Below are 18722 nucleotides of genomic sequence, written 5' to 3'. Positions count from 1 at the left end.
TGGAGGGCACTGGCCACAGGAAGCAGTATTTGGTTAATGCTCCACAGCAGGGAAAAATATTGAAGCCCAGGAGGAAGCCAGAGGCGAGGAGGGTGTACTGGCCAAAAGGAAGAAAGGAGAGGAGAATGACGTGGGAGCCTATCAATGGTAAGAGAAGGTAAGTTATAGGCAGGCTTTGAGCCCCTTTTAAGAGGGTTTTTCTACACAAGAGATTTCCAAAGCATTGTGCAGCTGAAACCTAAAAATGGGGGTCCATTCTTCCGCTGCATATTCGCATGCCACATGGATTTTTTCACAGAGGGAACAAGAGCCTGTGGTAGATGACGCATGACATACCCATAATCAGTAATTGGTAATTCCCATCACCAATAATTCGACACCAATACGAAGGCATGTACAGAGCCCTAAATTTTCCCTTTGTTTTACTCCCTCTGTGAAGAAAAACATACAAAACACATATTTGACTTCTAACGATTATTCCCTTAACTACAGTGCCACCTGGAGGACTAAAAAAAAAAACACGACTGCAGTCTTCACATTTTCTGTATATATTAAACTTTACACCAATCTTTGGAACAACACTGCACACAATTGAGACTTCAAAACAAGTAGATTTGAATTAAGTGATGCTTGTTCGGGATTGGGGAGGGGAAAGTGGAAAAGTATCAAATTAAGTCCCAAACAAATTGTTCATTAAATTTAACAGAATTCCCATTTGAAATATTCTGTGCAAAAAAGGTAAGCTGCTTAATGAAAACACTAAATTTTTTCTGTAATTCCAAAGGACATTTTCTGTCTATGTAAGTTTGAACCTTTTTGGTTCAGCGATTTGTTTAAAATTGTACATAAAATGTAAGCATTCATAGAGCATGTTCAGAATATGTGTGTGCATGTGAATACATCTATCTATATATATATTCAGTGAAAAAACCATAGGTTTCACACATGTTATAGTTAGCTGGACATTTTACTGATAAAAAACCAATGAAATTCCCCCGTTATAGTTAGTGCAGGCAACTATAACTCACGCGACCGCAATCCTCTGCTGATGCTAATACTGTATTTAGACAATTATTTGCCCATGTCTTCTTCTATTAAATTTTAGCTATACATATATTACAAATATTTTTTTTTCATAAAGACACATATGTCATCAGCAGAGGATTGCGGTTGCGTGAGTTATAGTTGCCTGCACTAACTATAACGGGGGAATTTCATTGGTTTTTTATCAGTAAAATGTCCAGCTAACTATAACATGTGTGAAACCTATGGTTTTTTCACTGAATTTGCAAGGTTTTTTAAATGCTAATTCCTAACTATAACGTGTGTGAAACCTATGGTTTTTTTCAGTGAATTTGTACGTTTTTTTAAATGCTAAGTTTCTTTACGCCATTCGTGGCGTGCGCGCCCACTTAACGCAGTTCGTTCCGTGCGCGCACCGTGCGCGCACAGTGAGCACGCGGTGCGCTCCGCGCACCGCGCGCCCACTTTACACAGTTAGTGCCGTGGATGGGCCATGTACGCACGATGCGCTTCGCGCACCGTGCGCACATGGAGGACATATTATGCGCTTCGTTGTGAAAGGTAAGCTTTTAGATTTCTAAAAGAGAGAAAATGGCGGACGCCGCTGCCTGGTTTCGAACGATTCGAATGTTTACTAAGATCTAACAGCCAATCAGAATCGCGCTCGCGCACGGCACCGTACGCGTACGGTAAGCTTACCGTAAGCGCACTGTAAGCGCACCGTAAGCTGGCTCAGATATATATATTGATTTAAATGCTATTTTCTCAGGAACTACTGAACAGATTTACACCAGACCTACAAAAGGCACTTCCTTGACCTGAGGACTACCTCTCTGCCAAATTTCAAGTAACTCTGTTCAGCCGTTCGGGCTGTAGCTGTGTCTAAAGGTCCTATGGAAAAATGCACGGGAAAAATGCGTTTTGGGACCCCCCTTTTATCTCAGCCCCCGCTTGACGAATCCCCCCGAGACTTTCAGGGTAGGAGCGGAGCGTAGCACCCCACCTATTTTGAAAATTTCACGAGGATTCGTCGACCGGCGCCAAAGTTATTCCAAATAGAATGTTGCGGATTTCCTATGGAAACAGGGTCCTAACTATAACTATCTACTGGCGACCGCCAGTAGATAATATATATCTATATCTATATCTACATATATATATCTATATCTATATCTACATATATATATATATATATATCTATATCTACATATATATATCTATATCTACATATATATATCTATATCTACATATATATATATATATATATCTATATCTACATATATATATATATATATATATATATATATATATATATATATATATATATATATATATATTACCTACTGGCGATAGCCAGTAGGTAGTTATAGTTAGGACCACGTTTCCATAGGAAAACCTCAACATTCTATTTTGAATAACTTTGGCGCCGGTCGACGAATCCTCGCAAATTTTTCAAAATAGGTGGGGCGCTACGCTCCGCTCCTACCCTGAAAGTCTCGGGGGGATCCGTCAAGCGGGGGCTGAGATAAAAGGGGGGTCCCAAAACGCGTTTTTCCCATGCATTTTTCCATAGGACCTTTAGAACGAGCTACAGCCCGAACGGCTGAACAGAATTACTCAAAATTTGGCAGAGAGGTAGTCCCTAGGTCAAGGAAGTGCCTTTTGTAGGTTTGGTGTAAATCTGTTCAGTAGATTCTGAGAAAATAGCCTTTAAATCAATATATATATCTGAGCCAGCTTACGGTACGCTTACCGTACGCTTACGGTAAGCGTACGGTGGCGTGCGCGAGCGCGATTCTGATTGGCTCTTAGATCTTAGTAAACATTCGAATCGGCCGAAACCAGGAAGCGGCGGCCGCCATTTTGTCTCTCGCACTGAGAGTGATTTTTAAAATATCAAGCCCAAAAACATGTAAAGGGGCTGTTTTGACAACTCCCTCCCACATAGTCATGTTGAGGGAGTCCCCAAACATCCCCCAAGTGCAAAAACGGTTTTATTTTTTTTTCGGCAATTTCGCGGGGTACGCTTACCGTACGCTTACCGTAAGCGTACGGTAAAAAAATAAAAATAAAAAAAACACTATCCACACTTACCCCACCCCCTGTGCTTTTGGTGGCCGAAGGCCACCAAATGTACAGGGCTTATGTTAAGGGCAAAAAACACTATCCACACTTACCCCACCCCCTGTGCTTTTGGTGGCCGAAGGCCACCAAATGTACAGGGCTTATTATAAGGGAAAAAAACTTAGCATTTAAAAAACCTTGCAAATTCACTGAAAAAACCATAGGTTTCACACATGTTATAGTTAGCGGAAATTTTACTGATAAAAAACCAGTGAAATTCCCCCGTTATAGTTAGCGCAGGCAACTATAACTCACGCGACTGCAATCTTCTGCTGATGACATATGTGTCTTTATGAAAAAAAAATATTTGTAATATATGTATAGCTAAAAATGTATGGAAGAAGACATGGGCAAATAAGTGTCTAAATACAGTATTAGCATCAGCAGAGGATTGCGGTCGCGTGAGTTATAGTTGCCTGCGCTAACTATAACGGGGGAATTTCACTGGTTTTTTATCAGTAAAATTTCCGCTAACTATAACATGTGTGAAACCTATGGTTTTTTCAGTGAATATATATATATATATATATATCCCTGCACATTTCCCACCAATCCCGCTGAACTCACGACGGGTGCCACCAATTGCGGGGGTGAGACCCGCTCCGTTTCCACAAAGCACCCCAGGAGCACTCACGGGGCATTCAATACAACTTTAATAACCGCATACGCGTTTCAGCAATGCGCCTTCATCAATGCAGTAAGGTAAATGTCAGAACATGCACAGCCATCATACTTTAAACCATCTGGTGCCACAATTGGCTGATCTCAATCCAATCAGGAGGCAGTCATTGAGCCGGTATGTGGATGATGGTCCGGCATCACCGTTAGTAATTTGAGGGATTATGGGAATTGTATGTCCAATGGAATTAATGTCTTGCAACCGATGTTGAGATGTCGGTTTTCCTCAGCCCCTCCTTTTTCTTTGCCTTTGCTGTTACCTGGGCTGCGCACTGCAAGAAGTATTAATACACACACACACAAAAGAAGCAGTTCCCAAGTTTAAGTGGAAAGCAACTCCTGTATAGAGCACCCTCAACACCAGCGACACTACATCTGCTCACCTTAAATGTCTGCTTTTCTATCAAAATCTTTAAGCATAGGATTAGCACAGTGCCATCCACGCCGAGATACTGTAATACTGTGCCTGGAGTGGTAAAAGGCTTTTGTCATTTTACAGCTCGGTATGGATGGCACTGTGCTATTTCTATGCTTCAAAACTTTGCAGTAGAAATGCCAAAAGACTTTGTCCTTTTTGATCTCTGCGTGGATGCACTGTGTTAATCCTATGCTTAAAGATTTTGATAGAAAATCAGACATTTGAGGTGAGCAAATTTAGAGTGTCGCTGGTGTTGAGGGTACTCTATACAGAAGCTGTAATGTGTGCACCACTCTATGCCTGAAAGGGTATTGTTTTGATATGTATGTGTGTGTATATATATATATCCCTTGAATGTTTTTTTAAGAAATGAAGACTTTCAAAGTGAAGATCAAAATGATGTTGACTGAAATCACGATGTTTAGAAACAAGGAAGTGTAATACAACTCAACTTAACTCTACAATATTCTTTGGTCATGTCACTTAGAGGGCTGTCATGAATATTGTATGTTATTCTCCTAACATCATACACAGGCACAAACATTCTCAAATTTCATTTTTTCCTTGCTGTGGTATCTTTTTTTCCCTAACTCGTAGTGTTTAACATATGAGACATTAAGTTTATGCTAACTTTGGACAATTTATATTTTTCTTCCATCTTGGCTGCAACATGGCAATATACCACGTTATAACTGTTGCTATTGTTTTTCTCACTGTAATAAAGAATTGGAGGCTTTACAATGAAAGACTAAGATTTCCCAGTTACACTGAACAAAATGTACTTATTCAAGGGCAACTTAACTGCCTCATATCGAATAACCTACTATGTAACAAATCATGTCACGCGGGTAGACTCTGGGATTGACGAAGGTTTCTAAGGCATCTGAAGAGGAAGGGGAAGGCAATTCAGAAAATTCTCAGCCTTTCACAGTAGAACATCAACAGTGGCGACAGTAGAACAACAAAACCACTCTTTCAGTCAGGACCGACACTTCATACTCTAGACTGAAGCTACGAATTTGCAGAGAAAGTGGGAACTCGTGGAAAGCTGAATCCAACCTGTCTGGGACAAGTGTTCCTGGAGTCGAGAGTGGCGCTGACAGAGAAAGTTCCACCACTGAAAGCGAATCAGCTTCCACTCAGTCAGAAATCACAAGAACCTGGGAATGACTGAGCCTAATGTAGTAGAATGGAAAGAGAATGTTTTCTGTAGTAAAATGTTCCTTCTTGCTTGTTCCCCATTGGTGTATATCCTTTGAACCATGTATCTTTAGGGTTTCGTGGGAAAAGCATCTACCTCCACAGTGAACTCGGACTACTTTAGAATAGAATGGGAAGAACTGGATCAGAGATTGCAGAAAGGAAAGTATTTCCGAAGCAGCACTAAGGAAGGAGAGGGTGGAGCTTGTGGACTGCACTGTGGCTAACACACAACTATCTAAATTTAATTCTTTCCTACACGTGGAGTTTGGTTAAGTGAAAAGGGATAAGATACAGGTGGTGAAGACCTAGAACTATTCTTGTTTCTGGGGGAGACAAAACTGGCATATGAGGAGGTACTTGGGACAATCCAAAGTAGATGGAGTTGTACTCAAGGCAGAAGGACGCAAGGAATGAATTGCAGTCTTTCTGTACTCAATGGGAAATAAGAGGAATTATTTTACAAGCGGATTTGAGGTAGAGAACACAAGTGGATGTGAGTTTCTTCAAGTGGGGCATGAGTGTTAAGGGTTGATCAAAAGATACCAAGGTATTAGATGGGTGGCACCCACTGATAAAGACCCTCAGATGTGTGACAAAGGAATGTTAGGTTCACCAAATAAAAGTATATCTGTTTAAGGAAACAAAGCGATTTTGAAAGGAGGACTGAGCAGCAGACCACTCTTAATTCGCATGGAAAATCAGTTGGGAGTCAAGCCGGGGGGAGTTTTGTGGTGACTAGGGCAATAACGTGTACATTAAACAAGGTGGGGGTTAGAGGTAAATCCAGGGGACACAACCGTTTTCTTTTTTTCGCTCTCTCTCGCTCTCTCTCTGTCTATCTAAAGATGAAAATCATCTGCAGATCCAGCATGCTGAGATCTGATTGGCTGCCACCACTTCAACCAGGTAGTCATTTCTAAATCCAAAGAAAAAAGGCAAAAAACCCACAAGGGGGAGAGTAGGAATGTCGTGACCTCCTAGGCCTAATTGTGCACCTCCAGACACCCACTTCAGAACGTTACTTGACATGAAGAAGAACAGACCAGCTGTCTGTGTCATTGGTAAAAGGGAGCAGGTCAAGTCCTGCAGGGCTCCTCTCGGGTCAAAGAAGTGGACTCCAGAGGTCATAAGGCTGATCTCTTGTTCAAGGTACAGGGATACAACAAACTACAAGAGGCCGTTTCTGCTACTGACCAGTGCAACTAAACCTGGAGTGGACCCTGCTGTTGTCTTCTGCCTGGCACCCTGTGGGTCTCCAAGTGCCTCCCTAACAGCCCTCGGGCCCATTAGAAGTGTACTTCAATAGTGCATTGGGATCTAAAGGACTAAATCAGAAGATAAAATATTTTACAAGGATGAACCTTGTTGGTGTATCCGACTGGCGCTCCACCACTGTCAGTGTTAAATTGCCTCAAGGTCCCGGTCTACCGCGACCATTAACACTTTCTACTTTATGGTGCCATTTCTACTTAAAAATAAAAAATACGTATCTCCAGTTCCCCTTATTGGATTTTTATAATTTTGGTGTATTACATTGTACTCTATTTGTCTAATTTGGTTAGGATTGTTTTTTCTTTTTGCATTTTGACTTTATTTCTGTTTTAATACTGCATAAATACTTTACACATTGCCCTAAGTTATGCCAGTCTGCTCTGTGCTATTGCACACAGGTAATTGAGCTCAGGTTAATTTAGTGACTTTTGACAGTTCAAGCTGACAGTTTGTTACATATTCCATTCTGATACATCGCAGCATAGAAGACATGAGTACATATAGGCTACGCAAGGTCTTAGACTTCAAACTGTCACTTGCCTCAATGGTTTCCTTCACTGATTTACGGCGAGCATTGACTCTATTTAGAGCTACTTCTACATAAAAGTTTAAAAATTCATATCTCCGGTCCTCCCTATTGTATGTTTAGATATTTTGGTGTCATGTTGTCTATCAAATTTTACTCAGTCTTTCTTTTGGTTTGGAATTGTTATTGTTTTGCATTTTGACTTTATTATTGTTTTACTACTGCATAAATACTTTGTGTAATAAGTTAAGTCTATCTGTGCTGTGCCATAGCTACTGGGGGGGAAGGAAGCACAGGTTAATTTAGTTACTTTAAGAGTTTACCCAGACAAGGGGTGTGATTGTTCCTTTGAGGTGGGTAGTCACCCTTCCTAAATAATAATCCAAATAATAACAAAGAGAATATGACTAATAAAAAATACATTTATTGCTATGTTTAATGTAGATGGAAAGAAACTGAAGTTCATTTTGAAGTGGCACAACCATATTCTAAAGTTGTAGGACAAATTCAGGCATTGCGTACTCCCATTGATTACCTTCATATGTATCTTGGCCTGAAGGGGTTGCACCTCCCCCCTGCCCACCAGGTGTCCCAAGTAGGGAGAGTTGTGGCAAAGCGGCCAGGGTGTCTGACTCCGACGTGCAGGACTCCCAGTTCGATCTCCAGCACCGGAGACAGATCAGCTCAGCTCAGCATCATGTGACTCTGGGCAGACAGAGGGTTGGTAGAACAAAAGCAGAGTCCTTCAACAACCAGAGGGTGGATCCACAAGAATGGTCTTTGCATCCTGTTATCTACATTTTCAAGTGTGCCCCAAGTGTTATATGTGAACCTTGCAGAAATGTTAAGCAGGACTTGACACTTCAGTGTCCAAAAGAATTCCAACAGCCCCAACCCTTCTGCTGAGCTCAAATGGGTCATCCTTAACCATACAAGACATATCAATCACTGTGACCTATTGTGTAGCTCCTCGGCAGAATTGCACACCTCATTCACACGTTTTGGGGCCAATTAAAGGCTGGGACAAGCTGCAGAATTTATGCAAATCAGCCTCCAGGAGCTTCAGACAGGGAAAAGGTAGCTTTCTAAAACTTACTTTTCCCTTATAGTTATTAAAAATCAGATTTCACCATTGAATTGGATATTTAATAACTACTAAAAATAGTTGTTTAGTTATTTTTCTAGCTGGTCCCTTTCCTGAGATACAGTCTTAGTTTTTTAATATTGCTTTCCAGTGTTTCTCTATGGGCCATACAAGCTTCCTACAGTGAAAATAGGTTTTTGGTGCTAGGCACTGTAAGGACATGTTAACATTAAATTTGACATGTACTACTTTCAAATAACATTCACATTGCCTTGTGGGCTACAAGCCCTACATGGGGTGACTTATCAATATTTAAAATGAAGGTTTTAACCTGTCAAAGGAGTTTATTTTGTCAGGATGCAGTGCATGTTGTGTACTCTTACAGTCAGGCACCAATGGTAGGTCCGAGAGTTAGCCGGAGTAAAGTGCACAGAGTTATAAAGCTAGTGAAAATATAGGGTGCAGCATGAGGGAAAAAAATCAGGATGACCACGCAGAAAAGGCGGATTTCATCTTTTAGACAAACCAATTCTCTCTTCTCATCGTTTACTATTTGCACTGTCTTTTATGAAGTCCAGGCTGGAAGCTCTTCATCCACAAATATTTCAAGTGTTTTTATTGCATTTGTTCATTTTGTAATTAAACATCTGAGGTTTTGGCCCTGAAAGTTCCCCAAATTGAACATATCTTTTGGGAGTTTCAGGAATGAAACCTTTTTCCCATTACCAATAAACACAATTTGCAACTCCAAAAATGACATATATTTCCAACTAATGAGTACACAACTGCAAATTATTATAATTCGTATTGAAAATACATTCAGCCAGAAGTTTTGTTGAATCATTACAAAAACAGAGAGAAACATTGACAAATCAAATCCAAACAAAATAATGGAATTCTTCTCAAACGGAAATTGCATGCCATAGTAGTATCCTGGCGCACTGTATGTAGGATTCCACGTGAAAGGTTTGGTGAAATACCCATGACTATCTGCCCCTTTTCCAATAAAATTGTTAATCAAGACACAAAAATTTGGTATGGTGAACATGGCTCAGTTATTTAACATCGTGATACACTGTGCAGAAGTCGCACCTCTTGCATGTAGAAATGATAAACAATGTTTAAACACGGTTAGGAAAATAACTGGAAAACGGGTGGGTTTAGATAAGATTCACACAATGCAGTGCCCATATATCAAAGAACCACGTAGACAGATGTGGACATAATTTCCACCCCGACATTATTCTGTGTGCGAAGTGTAGGTTAATTTTTTGAAGGTTGTAGGACACTTAAGGTTTGCTCTCATTTCTCCAAAGTGTGTGTGAGTAACTGTTTCACATTATCAGCTTGGTAAGCTGTCCCTTTAGTTCACCTACATCATAGCAGTTATTGTTACCAGTGAAGAATAGGGAAATCTAGGATGAGGTCTTGAATTCCTTAATGCTGTCATTCCCAACAAGGTGTTTAGGCAATGATCCCACCACAGCCTATTTGACTCCTGAATGTTTTGTGCACCTAAGGTCTCCTTGGATGAGAAATAACATGCTTTAAAAACACAGGAATGACACTACTATGGAGGACTTTCCATATTATCAAACCTCGACTAGGGGCATATTGTGGGTGTTCCTAGATGGGTCAATCTAGAAAGGCAATGACGTTTTGCAAATTCAAAGGTTTGTGAATTCACATATATAGTGAAGGAAGTTTCCCACTACAAATACACTTGTAGATTTATGGGTAAATGCATTTGCACATGGAAATGGGAAAGTAATGCCTCACACATTGGGGGTATGCAGGGGGGATTTCTCCAAAAGAAAAATATTTTCCCTCTGGAGAAAAATGTTTGCAAGCACAAACATACTTTAGTGTCACATTTCCACATGGTAAAACTTGCATTTTGTAATTTTTTTGAATATGGAAATAGTTATGCATGTAAGTACTTATAGAATGATGCTACAATGATAGAATCCCAGGATTGTTTCCTAAAAAATGCATTTATGACAATCCTTCAGAAGCTTTTTGAAATCTGGTTCTCAGTAGTTTTGCAAGTACTCAACTTCACCCTACTTAATGCCATTTTTCCCCCCATTTTTGTGAATTCCTCATAACTTTGCACCACCGTGGCAATTAAAAACCTGCTCTTCCCACTGAATAAAGCTCAATCACTGCAGCATCGAAGAAATGTTGAGCAGGCCCATATTAAAGAGTGCACCATTCAATTAACTATGTCAACCACTCAGACTTCCAGCCATAAATGGAAGACTCAGGAACCAAAGACCAGAAGTTCATCCACCCTCCCACCTCCCAAAGTGGCCTCATGCCAATGTGGAGGTGGAACATTTTATGTAATCCTTGATCAAAACACAGAAAATGTGTACAGAACAAGATGAAAACACTGTACATCATTAATCATTTTATAAGTGTGTACTGGAACGCCCGTCACTGCACCACTCAGTGTACTACTGCATCACTCATGATTAGCAGCATTGAAAAAGATGCCATTCCTGTTGCCCACAATGGCTACCGAAACCCTTGGAAGTGACTGCTGCTCAGCAAAGAGGCCAACATGGCGATGGGACCAGGCAAACAAGAAGGTCTTCTTCTTCACTGGATATTTAAGTAAGGGACACCGTACTGATCAAAGATAGAAAGAAACATAGCGGGACAATTACAGACTCCATTCAAAAGTGGGCTCTGGAAAGGAATCTCAATGAAGGGCACCATTGTGACTGCTTATAGAGATCTAGACAGATTTAGTAATGCGTCATGGTTCAAGAAAAAGACAGGCACCAACAAGCCTAAAACTACACCCAGATCCTGTGACAGCCCATCCACAAGGACAGTGAAGTCCTTGATGAAGAGTGAGGAGATGGATTGGAGGGTGGCTCTATATAATGCAATAGTGAAATGTAAAGGAAGACTATTTGTAATCTGTGCCTAACTATGTTATTTGCTCTTCTCAAATCCTGCATTAAAGAAAACACCATATATTTCAAGACATACATTTCCTGTTTATAGCAAGTTCTGTAGTTGTCTCATTGCTAATCTATGGCTTGCCTTTGTAAAGCGCAGTGACAACCTGCATCAAGGTTCTTGATATACTGTATTATGAAACTAAATAAATAACCTTGATCTTTGCAAGTCAAGAATTAACATTTATATCATCAAAACAACTCTCTCTTCTAATTATTTTCATGTGGATCAGCATCAAATTTCTAAAAAGTATTAACAATATTGGGGATGGGGTGAGGGTTGCGAGCACTAAAGTTCTCATACAGCAATCCTAAAATTAGAGATGATCCAAAAATGATGTTTATTGATGAAAGATAAGTGAAACAGAGAGGAGGCAACCAGGGATTGAGGGGCTACAAGGTGAACCTAGTTTAAGGGAGTGATAACCATGAGAAAGACTGGAACTGAACATTTTCAGGACTCCAGCATCTCACATACCTATATATTAAAGTATGGTAGAGGTTCCTCATTAAATCATTCGAACTTAAGTAATATTATCATCACTCTCAGAGGATTAAGCAATGGAAACTTCCATCTTCATGTGACTACCTGTATTTGAGCTTGCTTAATCTATGAAGAGGGAACCACGCACTACTTTCTGGTATAAAAAAGTGCACAAATCCTCTTTTCAGGAGACCTACAATGGCAAGGGAAAATTGTGTTGCAGTCACACTGGATGGTTGACCACAAAAATCTTAAGAGGATCAGTATCAGCATTTGTGACAGCAGATATATTACTAGTGGTACGAAATAAGTCTTAATTCCACAATGGATGTCTTTGTAACGAGGATGATAGGAAAGAATGGCCATTGACATCTAGGAGGTATCTAATATAATAAGACTGTTTGATGCCTTCAATTGTCGAGGTGTCTGACATGACATGGAGTTGCCATGCTTTACAACCTGTCTTGAGGAGGCTCTCAGAGGAGATAATCGGGAGCACTACTAGTTGTGTTAAAGATAAGCATACAGCTCAGTGACTAGTTAATTCTGAATCTGCACTTGGCCCACTTTCCAGAAACATGATAGTTGAGTCCAAGAGCAATGACAGTGTTTGAAGAAAACATATTCATCAATGAGGAGCTAATGAAAGAAGCATATGGATTCTGCTGATGTTATCATGAACAAACTAGATAAAGGGTAATGCCCAACTTTTCATATGCTTTTACGCAACAGGAGATACTAAAATTCAACTCTATGGCATTTATATTCGCTTCAGAGTGAGAAAAACAAACTAGTTACACGTCTCAAATAAACTGTAATGCTTAACTGTTTTTTGGGTAATGATGAGCGTGAAGGGAACAGAATAACTACCAGATCCATGATATTAATGTTAGATAGGAGAGTTGGTTCTTGGTCAGGTAAGCATTTTGTTAAACCCAGACCTCCAACACCATCACCAAGATTGTCACTTACTTGACTATCAGACAATCACCACTCATATAACAATCAGTCTTCAGACAGTCCGAAAGCTCCTTTCAATCAAGACACATTCTGAAACCTGAGAAGGTCAGTAACATTCACAGCTGAGGAGGCAGTGGCCACATATAATAAAGATAGGTGTTCGGAAGAGAGACAGAAATTCTGAGCACAAACGGTATAATTACAAACAGTTGTTTAGCTTAGTGCCACTGAACTACTAAGAAAAAGTTTGTGGTTTAACTTTGCAAGATGAATTTATCATTGTGCTCCATAAATCACAAGGGAAATCAAATTAACCTGCATCTATCATCACCTTTCAATACCTAGAGAATGCCTTAAATATGAATTTGAGGATTTGGAGACAAAGCATATTTCAAAATTGGTTTAAAAACTTGGGTTAGTAGTGATGTGGGTCATAACCATTTCCATGAGGAAGAAAGACTATATAAAAGTCACTGTTCCCCACTCTGTTAAAATCATTTCAAAAGTAGGACTTGAAAAAAATTCAGCACCATCACAGGACACCAACCATAGACACAATCCAAGCAGTATATACTTGTCAAAGGTTTTGTCCAACAAGTCAATATGAGACAAATGTTTACTTCTGTCCAAGGTTTGTTGGTAAAGGTTCACCATTTTAAAAGAGAAAAGGATCATTTTCAGATTTACCAAAGTAGACACATGCCCCAGCAGCGATTATGATATACCAAAAATTTCAACAGTAAAATCGCATCAATCAAATAGCAAAAACAATATGGTTAAGCCCTCTGGAGTATTCAAGGGTTGTAACAATACATTTACTATTACTAATTCTAATTAAATTACTTTCACTGATCTTGAAAAGAAAGAGTTGAGATGAATGAATCAGCAAAAACTGAAAGTCGTCTTCAGAAAAATGCACATTTGATCAATGTTATAACAAAAAGCAGCATTCTGTACCATTGTTCGTGAGTTTCTATGTCCCCGATAAATCATCTTAGCGGAAGGCCACCTGATGCTCTGTGTATCCATTTCTTCCATCTCTTTTCGCTCTTTCCTTCTTCTGAATAGTTCCTGAATGCGGGCTGCAGCCGATCGCCTACAAACATCATGCAAGGAACATTAAGCCCACAATCAAATGGTATTTGCAGGCACATTGGCCATTCAAATATTAAAGTGGGAACATTACACATGCAAAACAACACATTGACAACTGGGTGTACTGCAGTGTGTAATTATTAAACAAATGCTGAGTGAAATCATGTTACACTGCTATCATTTGATGTCTGTTATAATGGTTTCAGATTAGGAAAAATTAAGCTGCTCTACAAGCATTGCCCAAAGTTAGTTTCAAAGGAAAATCGTTCTCTCAGAGAGCTATATGGACAGAATAGGATGCAATAAGATATATGCATAAATGAGAGATTTCTCATACTGCTGACATTGTGGTGTACACTCATTCCAAGACATTATTAAAATTGGTGAGGTGCTGGATATGATTTGAAATCTCTATCTTGGAGATGATTTTAAATATTAAGAGAGAAATATTCAATTCAGTAAAACCGTTTTTGTTGAAGTAAGTGTTATACCAGAATAGAATTCAAAAACGACCCTTTCTAAAAACTCTGAGAGATATACAGACTTCCTAAATAACAGACAAACTATAATCTCCATTGGCCATAAGCAGAATGAACCTGCTCTAAGCAGGTGGTAAATGTATACTGTGGCATGTGAGGAGGTTGGAGGGTGAAGGCAGGGGTTGTGAGTAGGTGAGGAAAGTAGAAACTAAGATCTGACAGGGGTGACACCCAATTGCCAGAAAAAAACAAGGAAAAGTCTCGGCTGATGCTGCAGCCAAAGCCTAATGCAATTTGTCTGAGCAGAATTACCATCTGGTAAAATCGACTCGAGGGTTCCAACCCCCAGGAAAACCAGGAACACGGGCCCGCTCAGCATAGAGCAGAGCAAAATTTCATATGGTAGTTCTGCTCTTACTTATCATCAGGCTTAGGAGCTAATTCAAACATTATTTTATTGCTGGGGTCTCAACATAGTAGCGAATGTTTATAATGTATACATGATCCTATAACATTTAAAACTAATTTGAACAGAATTCATAATGCAAGATTTGCCATATTTTAGATAATGGTTTCTTGCTATTTGGTGCTTGTAATTGCCTCATCCAAGGAAGCAAACATATTTCTGATCACTCCTCAATTTCTGTTATTGGAGTGCCGTTCTCCCAACTCTGGACAGCCATGATGGAATGAGATCTCTTGTGAATGATTGCTGGTTGAAGAAATTAACTGTGGCTAAAACAAAAGTTTGTATTAATTTATGGTGGGTTTGTCAGACCCATTTTATGCTAGGGTCACATATAAGGAAATTAAAAAAAATAGGGTGACAGGTGAAAGGAGTTAGGGATCTAAACCGGTAATCTAGAAACATCGTTATCCATTTACAATTGACATAAAACAAATATTTTGAAATATTATATTGCAAGAAATAAAAGATGTCCACAGAAACAGATTTAGGAAGGTCTGGGGTCCAACAGAGCTAGGTGTTACATAGCTTGCTAAAAGAGTGGGGCACTATAAAGAAGCCAATTGAAACTGGAATAAACTAGAAAGTAAATAGGAAAGGTTTGTGATTGGCTTGAATTTCTAGTTAAGAATCAAGAAGTGAGGCTGCAAACTTTTGTTTCCTTTCATATTCATGCAGAGAAGCTCTTTTGCCTATCATGATTACTGACTTTGACAGACCTTCCCATTGTAGGTGGTTCGCTAGAATATAGTCTCTATAGGTATAACAATTAAATAAATTGTTAAGGACAAAATGTTAGGGTTTGTGGGATTCCAGAAATGTATATATTGGATACTTGGATTTCAGTAGATTATTTGCTGCCAAGCCTCTGGACATTTTTAACAGTGTTCTGACTGCTCCCAATACACATTTATCGAGGAGAAATGCATCAGTCGCAGTAACTCTGAAGCAAGGAAAAGATACTACAACAAGCCAAGCATATCAGGCAATTTTATCAATAAGCACAAACTCTAAATTGTCCACCAAGATACTGGCAAACAGAATTAACAGGTTCATGTTGCTGGTTATTCATCAGGGCCAACAAGAGATTATACCTAGTCACACTCTTTCTACTCACACACACACACACACACACACACACACACACACATACATACATACATACATACATACGGAACCTTCAGCTACAAATTTAGCAATGAGTAAGATCTCCCATTAACTATTTTGAGGGTCGGGGAGTTCTCTCTGGACTACCCAGTCGAAGATGTATGGATGTGTGATGTATTTGTTTAGTGCAAATAGCCAAAAAGGCAGCAAAGTGTTGTAGAGTGTTGAAGGCAGATATATAACCAGAGGGCGATTCTAGGTGGAGGCTATGGATGTTTGTTTATGGAAAGTGTGGTGGACCATTTACTACTCCACGATCTTGTGTTCCTTAGAGAGGTGTGTCTTCAGCTCTTTGCTGAAATGAAGTGTAGAGACGTTCCTCATGGATATGGGAATGACATTCCAGATCCTGACTGCACAGATGGAGAACGCTTGATGCCTAGATTTTTTTACTTCTTTGTCTCCAGTCAGATGGTGTCCTTGCTGCAGCTGTGAGACCCACCGTAGATGGTGAGCTAGATGGGGATTGGTGCCAGTAATGATGGCTTTGTAGAAGAGGAAGATGGCTCTGAAACTGGTGGATGCCAGCAAGGGAAGTGCCATCCGAGTGGGGTGATGTGGTCACATTTCTTCTTCAGGGAACGCTTAACATGGTGGTCTGAGCACTCAATATCAGTAAAACTTAGTGGCCCTGATACTGAATAATTTGATGTCACGAGGAACAATGGGCATTTTTCAATGTTACTGTAAAAAACTGCCTAAATGATAAGGAATGCAAAGGACAACTTTCATACTTGAGCACTGTTTGAATGTCAAATCATACGTTGACATTATCCTACTATATCCCAACAACAAAAACAGGATAGACCTGGCCTGTTATAATGTAATGTCTTCATCTGGCTGAAACTTTGTTACAAGATTAAAGAATACTTATGAATCACTGGAAATACAAATAATGAGATGTCTGGAAAATTAGAATTACACAAGATTAGCATAGTCTGTTTGAGGAGAACTTTTAAAAGGTTGGTGTGCACAAAGGAAAAAGGCTGTTTCTAAGTCATTACATAAACATGTATCCACTCGCATATGCTTTGCCATATACTTTCGCTAGTGGTCCTCACATATGTCAATCACTCTTAGGGCACAGGTTTTTTGGTTTTCAGTGCTAGGGTGTGGAAAATAACTTCTTTCACCATTGCCTTAATTGCAAAATCACCACCTATTCCAGAAAAATCTTGAAACATGGCTTTTCGCAGATTTCTGAATAATTTCTGTTGAGCCTCTCATCCATTTCTTCCCTCTCTCCACTTCCTTTGTTCCTACAGACCGCAACAAAAAAACACCTGCTCAGGGTGGCAGCAAAACACCACAAATTAATATCAATCTAGCTGGAGCTTACTATATGGTGTGGATGCAGCTGTGCTACCAGTTCTATCTAAATTACTTTTCATTAAATGTTCCTTTCGGAGATCGGCTTTTGAGGATACATGATGTCAACCCTACTTAAGGGGCATGTTTCCACTGTTTGGGGCAATTACTGACCGATAACGAACACTAATTAGTCATCTTCCGTTAGCTGTGCTGAAATGGACTGTTTTCCACTATGAGAAAAGTTGAAACATAACAATATTAACATTTCCACAATTCAGGTCAGTACCATCAGCTATTTATTCATTTTTGAGACAAAACATGGTATTCCCTCTCTTCACTCTAATCTACAAGCTAAACAAAGCATGGTGTAGATCCTGATATCGATAAGAAGAATTTAGAATCTAGGTGATTTCACGTGAATTGAATTACCAATAGTGAGCTCTTCAGGCGAGTAACACCGGCCCCCGCATACCCCATAGTGCGGGGGGCCCCCAAGCTCCAGGGGGCCCCCTCAGCACTGCACTTCGGCCGGGGAGCTCCTGATAGAGTCCGGAGGGGGCCCCCACAACATACCTTGCAGGGGGGCCACCTCAATTATCGTTACACCACTGGAACTCTTATAATTGTAGAACACAGATTATGCACATTAGAGCACAAGACTATATCCTTCCTCATCCAAGCTAAACTCTCCAAAGCTTGAACTGGACAACAGTCAATCATAATGCCCAAAAAGAGAACTGGCTGAAAGATTGGGCAGTTAATGAGGAGAGGTAGAGCCATGCATCTCAGACTACCTAGAAACCAAATTTAATTATTTCCAAATTTCAGACTATCAAAATACTCAGCGTACCTGCATATCCACTCCAGAACAAAAAAGGGACCTTGAGTGCTTGGTGCATCACTATTATTCTAACTTTGGGATTTCCAGCAACTTAAACCCTCTATCGGTTACACATCTTGATTTTCCAACACAATGTAGGAAAAATCTAAGAAAAAGCATATCTGGCATGCTCATAGGCTTCTATGCAATAGATGTAAGCACAGGTTTTCATGCTTAGTTCCCTTAATCATTCCACTAAGGTTCAAGGCAGCTATTTTAAAATGGAATATCACTGCTTCAGTAAATCTACCCCTTAACATTCACACCCATACTGCCAGTTTCGTGGCATAACGCATCAGCCATAACATGTATTTCCAAAACAAGTCCTTAAAAAAACGTCCTTTTCTTCAACTTCTTGATTCATCCGCATTCTGTTGAGTATGGGTACTTGTTATTAAAAATCTCCTAGACTCACTGTGAAGCTGGACCATCCTCGCCTTTTTTAATTTATCCTGGAGGTACACATATTTTCCTTTTGACAGTTTGATAAGCCCTGCTACCAAGTGACATGCAAGAAGTAAAGAAAGTACTTTTCACTGGTTTTTTAACTGTATGCTCGAGGAGAAGTCCCTATCAACAC

The 18722-nt window shown here is 39.8% G+C and overlaps 1 protein-coding gene across 4 annotated transcripts in view; it reads right to left on the bottom strand.

The window, feature by feature from the left end:
• Positions 1-18722, bottom strand: part of DCAF6 (DDB1 and CUL4 associated factor 6) — a 525140-nt gene that overhangs the window by 107751 nt on the left and 398667 nt on the right. For all 4 annotated transcript variants that reach the window (XM_085622996.1, XM_085622997.1, XM_085622998.1 and 1 more), the window contains one exon: positions 13702-13840. In XM_085622996.1, the coding sequence (XP_085479122.1) occupies positions 13702-13840 (139 nt within the window). The remainder of the gene's footprint in view (positions 1-13701; positions 13841-18722) is intronic.

The sequence above is a fragment of the Triturus cristatus genome, chromosome 8 (assembly GCF_964204655.1).
Source record: "Triturus cristatus chromosome 8, aTriCri1.1, whole genome shotgun sequence".
In the NCBI taxonomy this organism is placed as follows: domain Eukaryota; kingdom Metazoa; phylum Chordata; class Amphibia; order Caudata; family Salamandridae; genus Triturus; species Triturus cristatus.
Note: the sequence above shows the minus strand (reverse complement) of the source record. Positions and strands in the feature narration are given on the sequence as shown.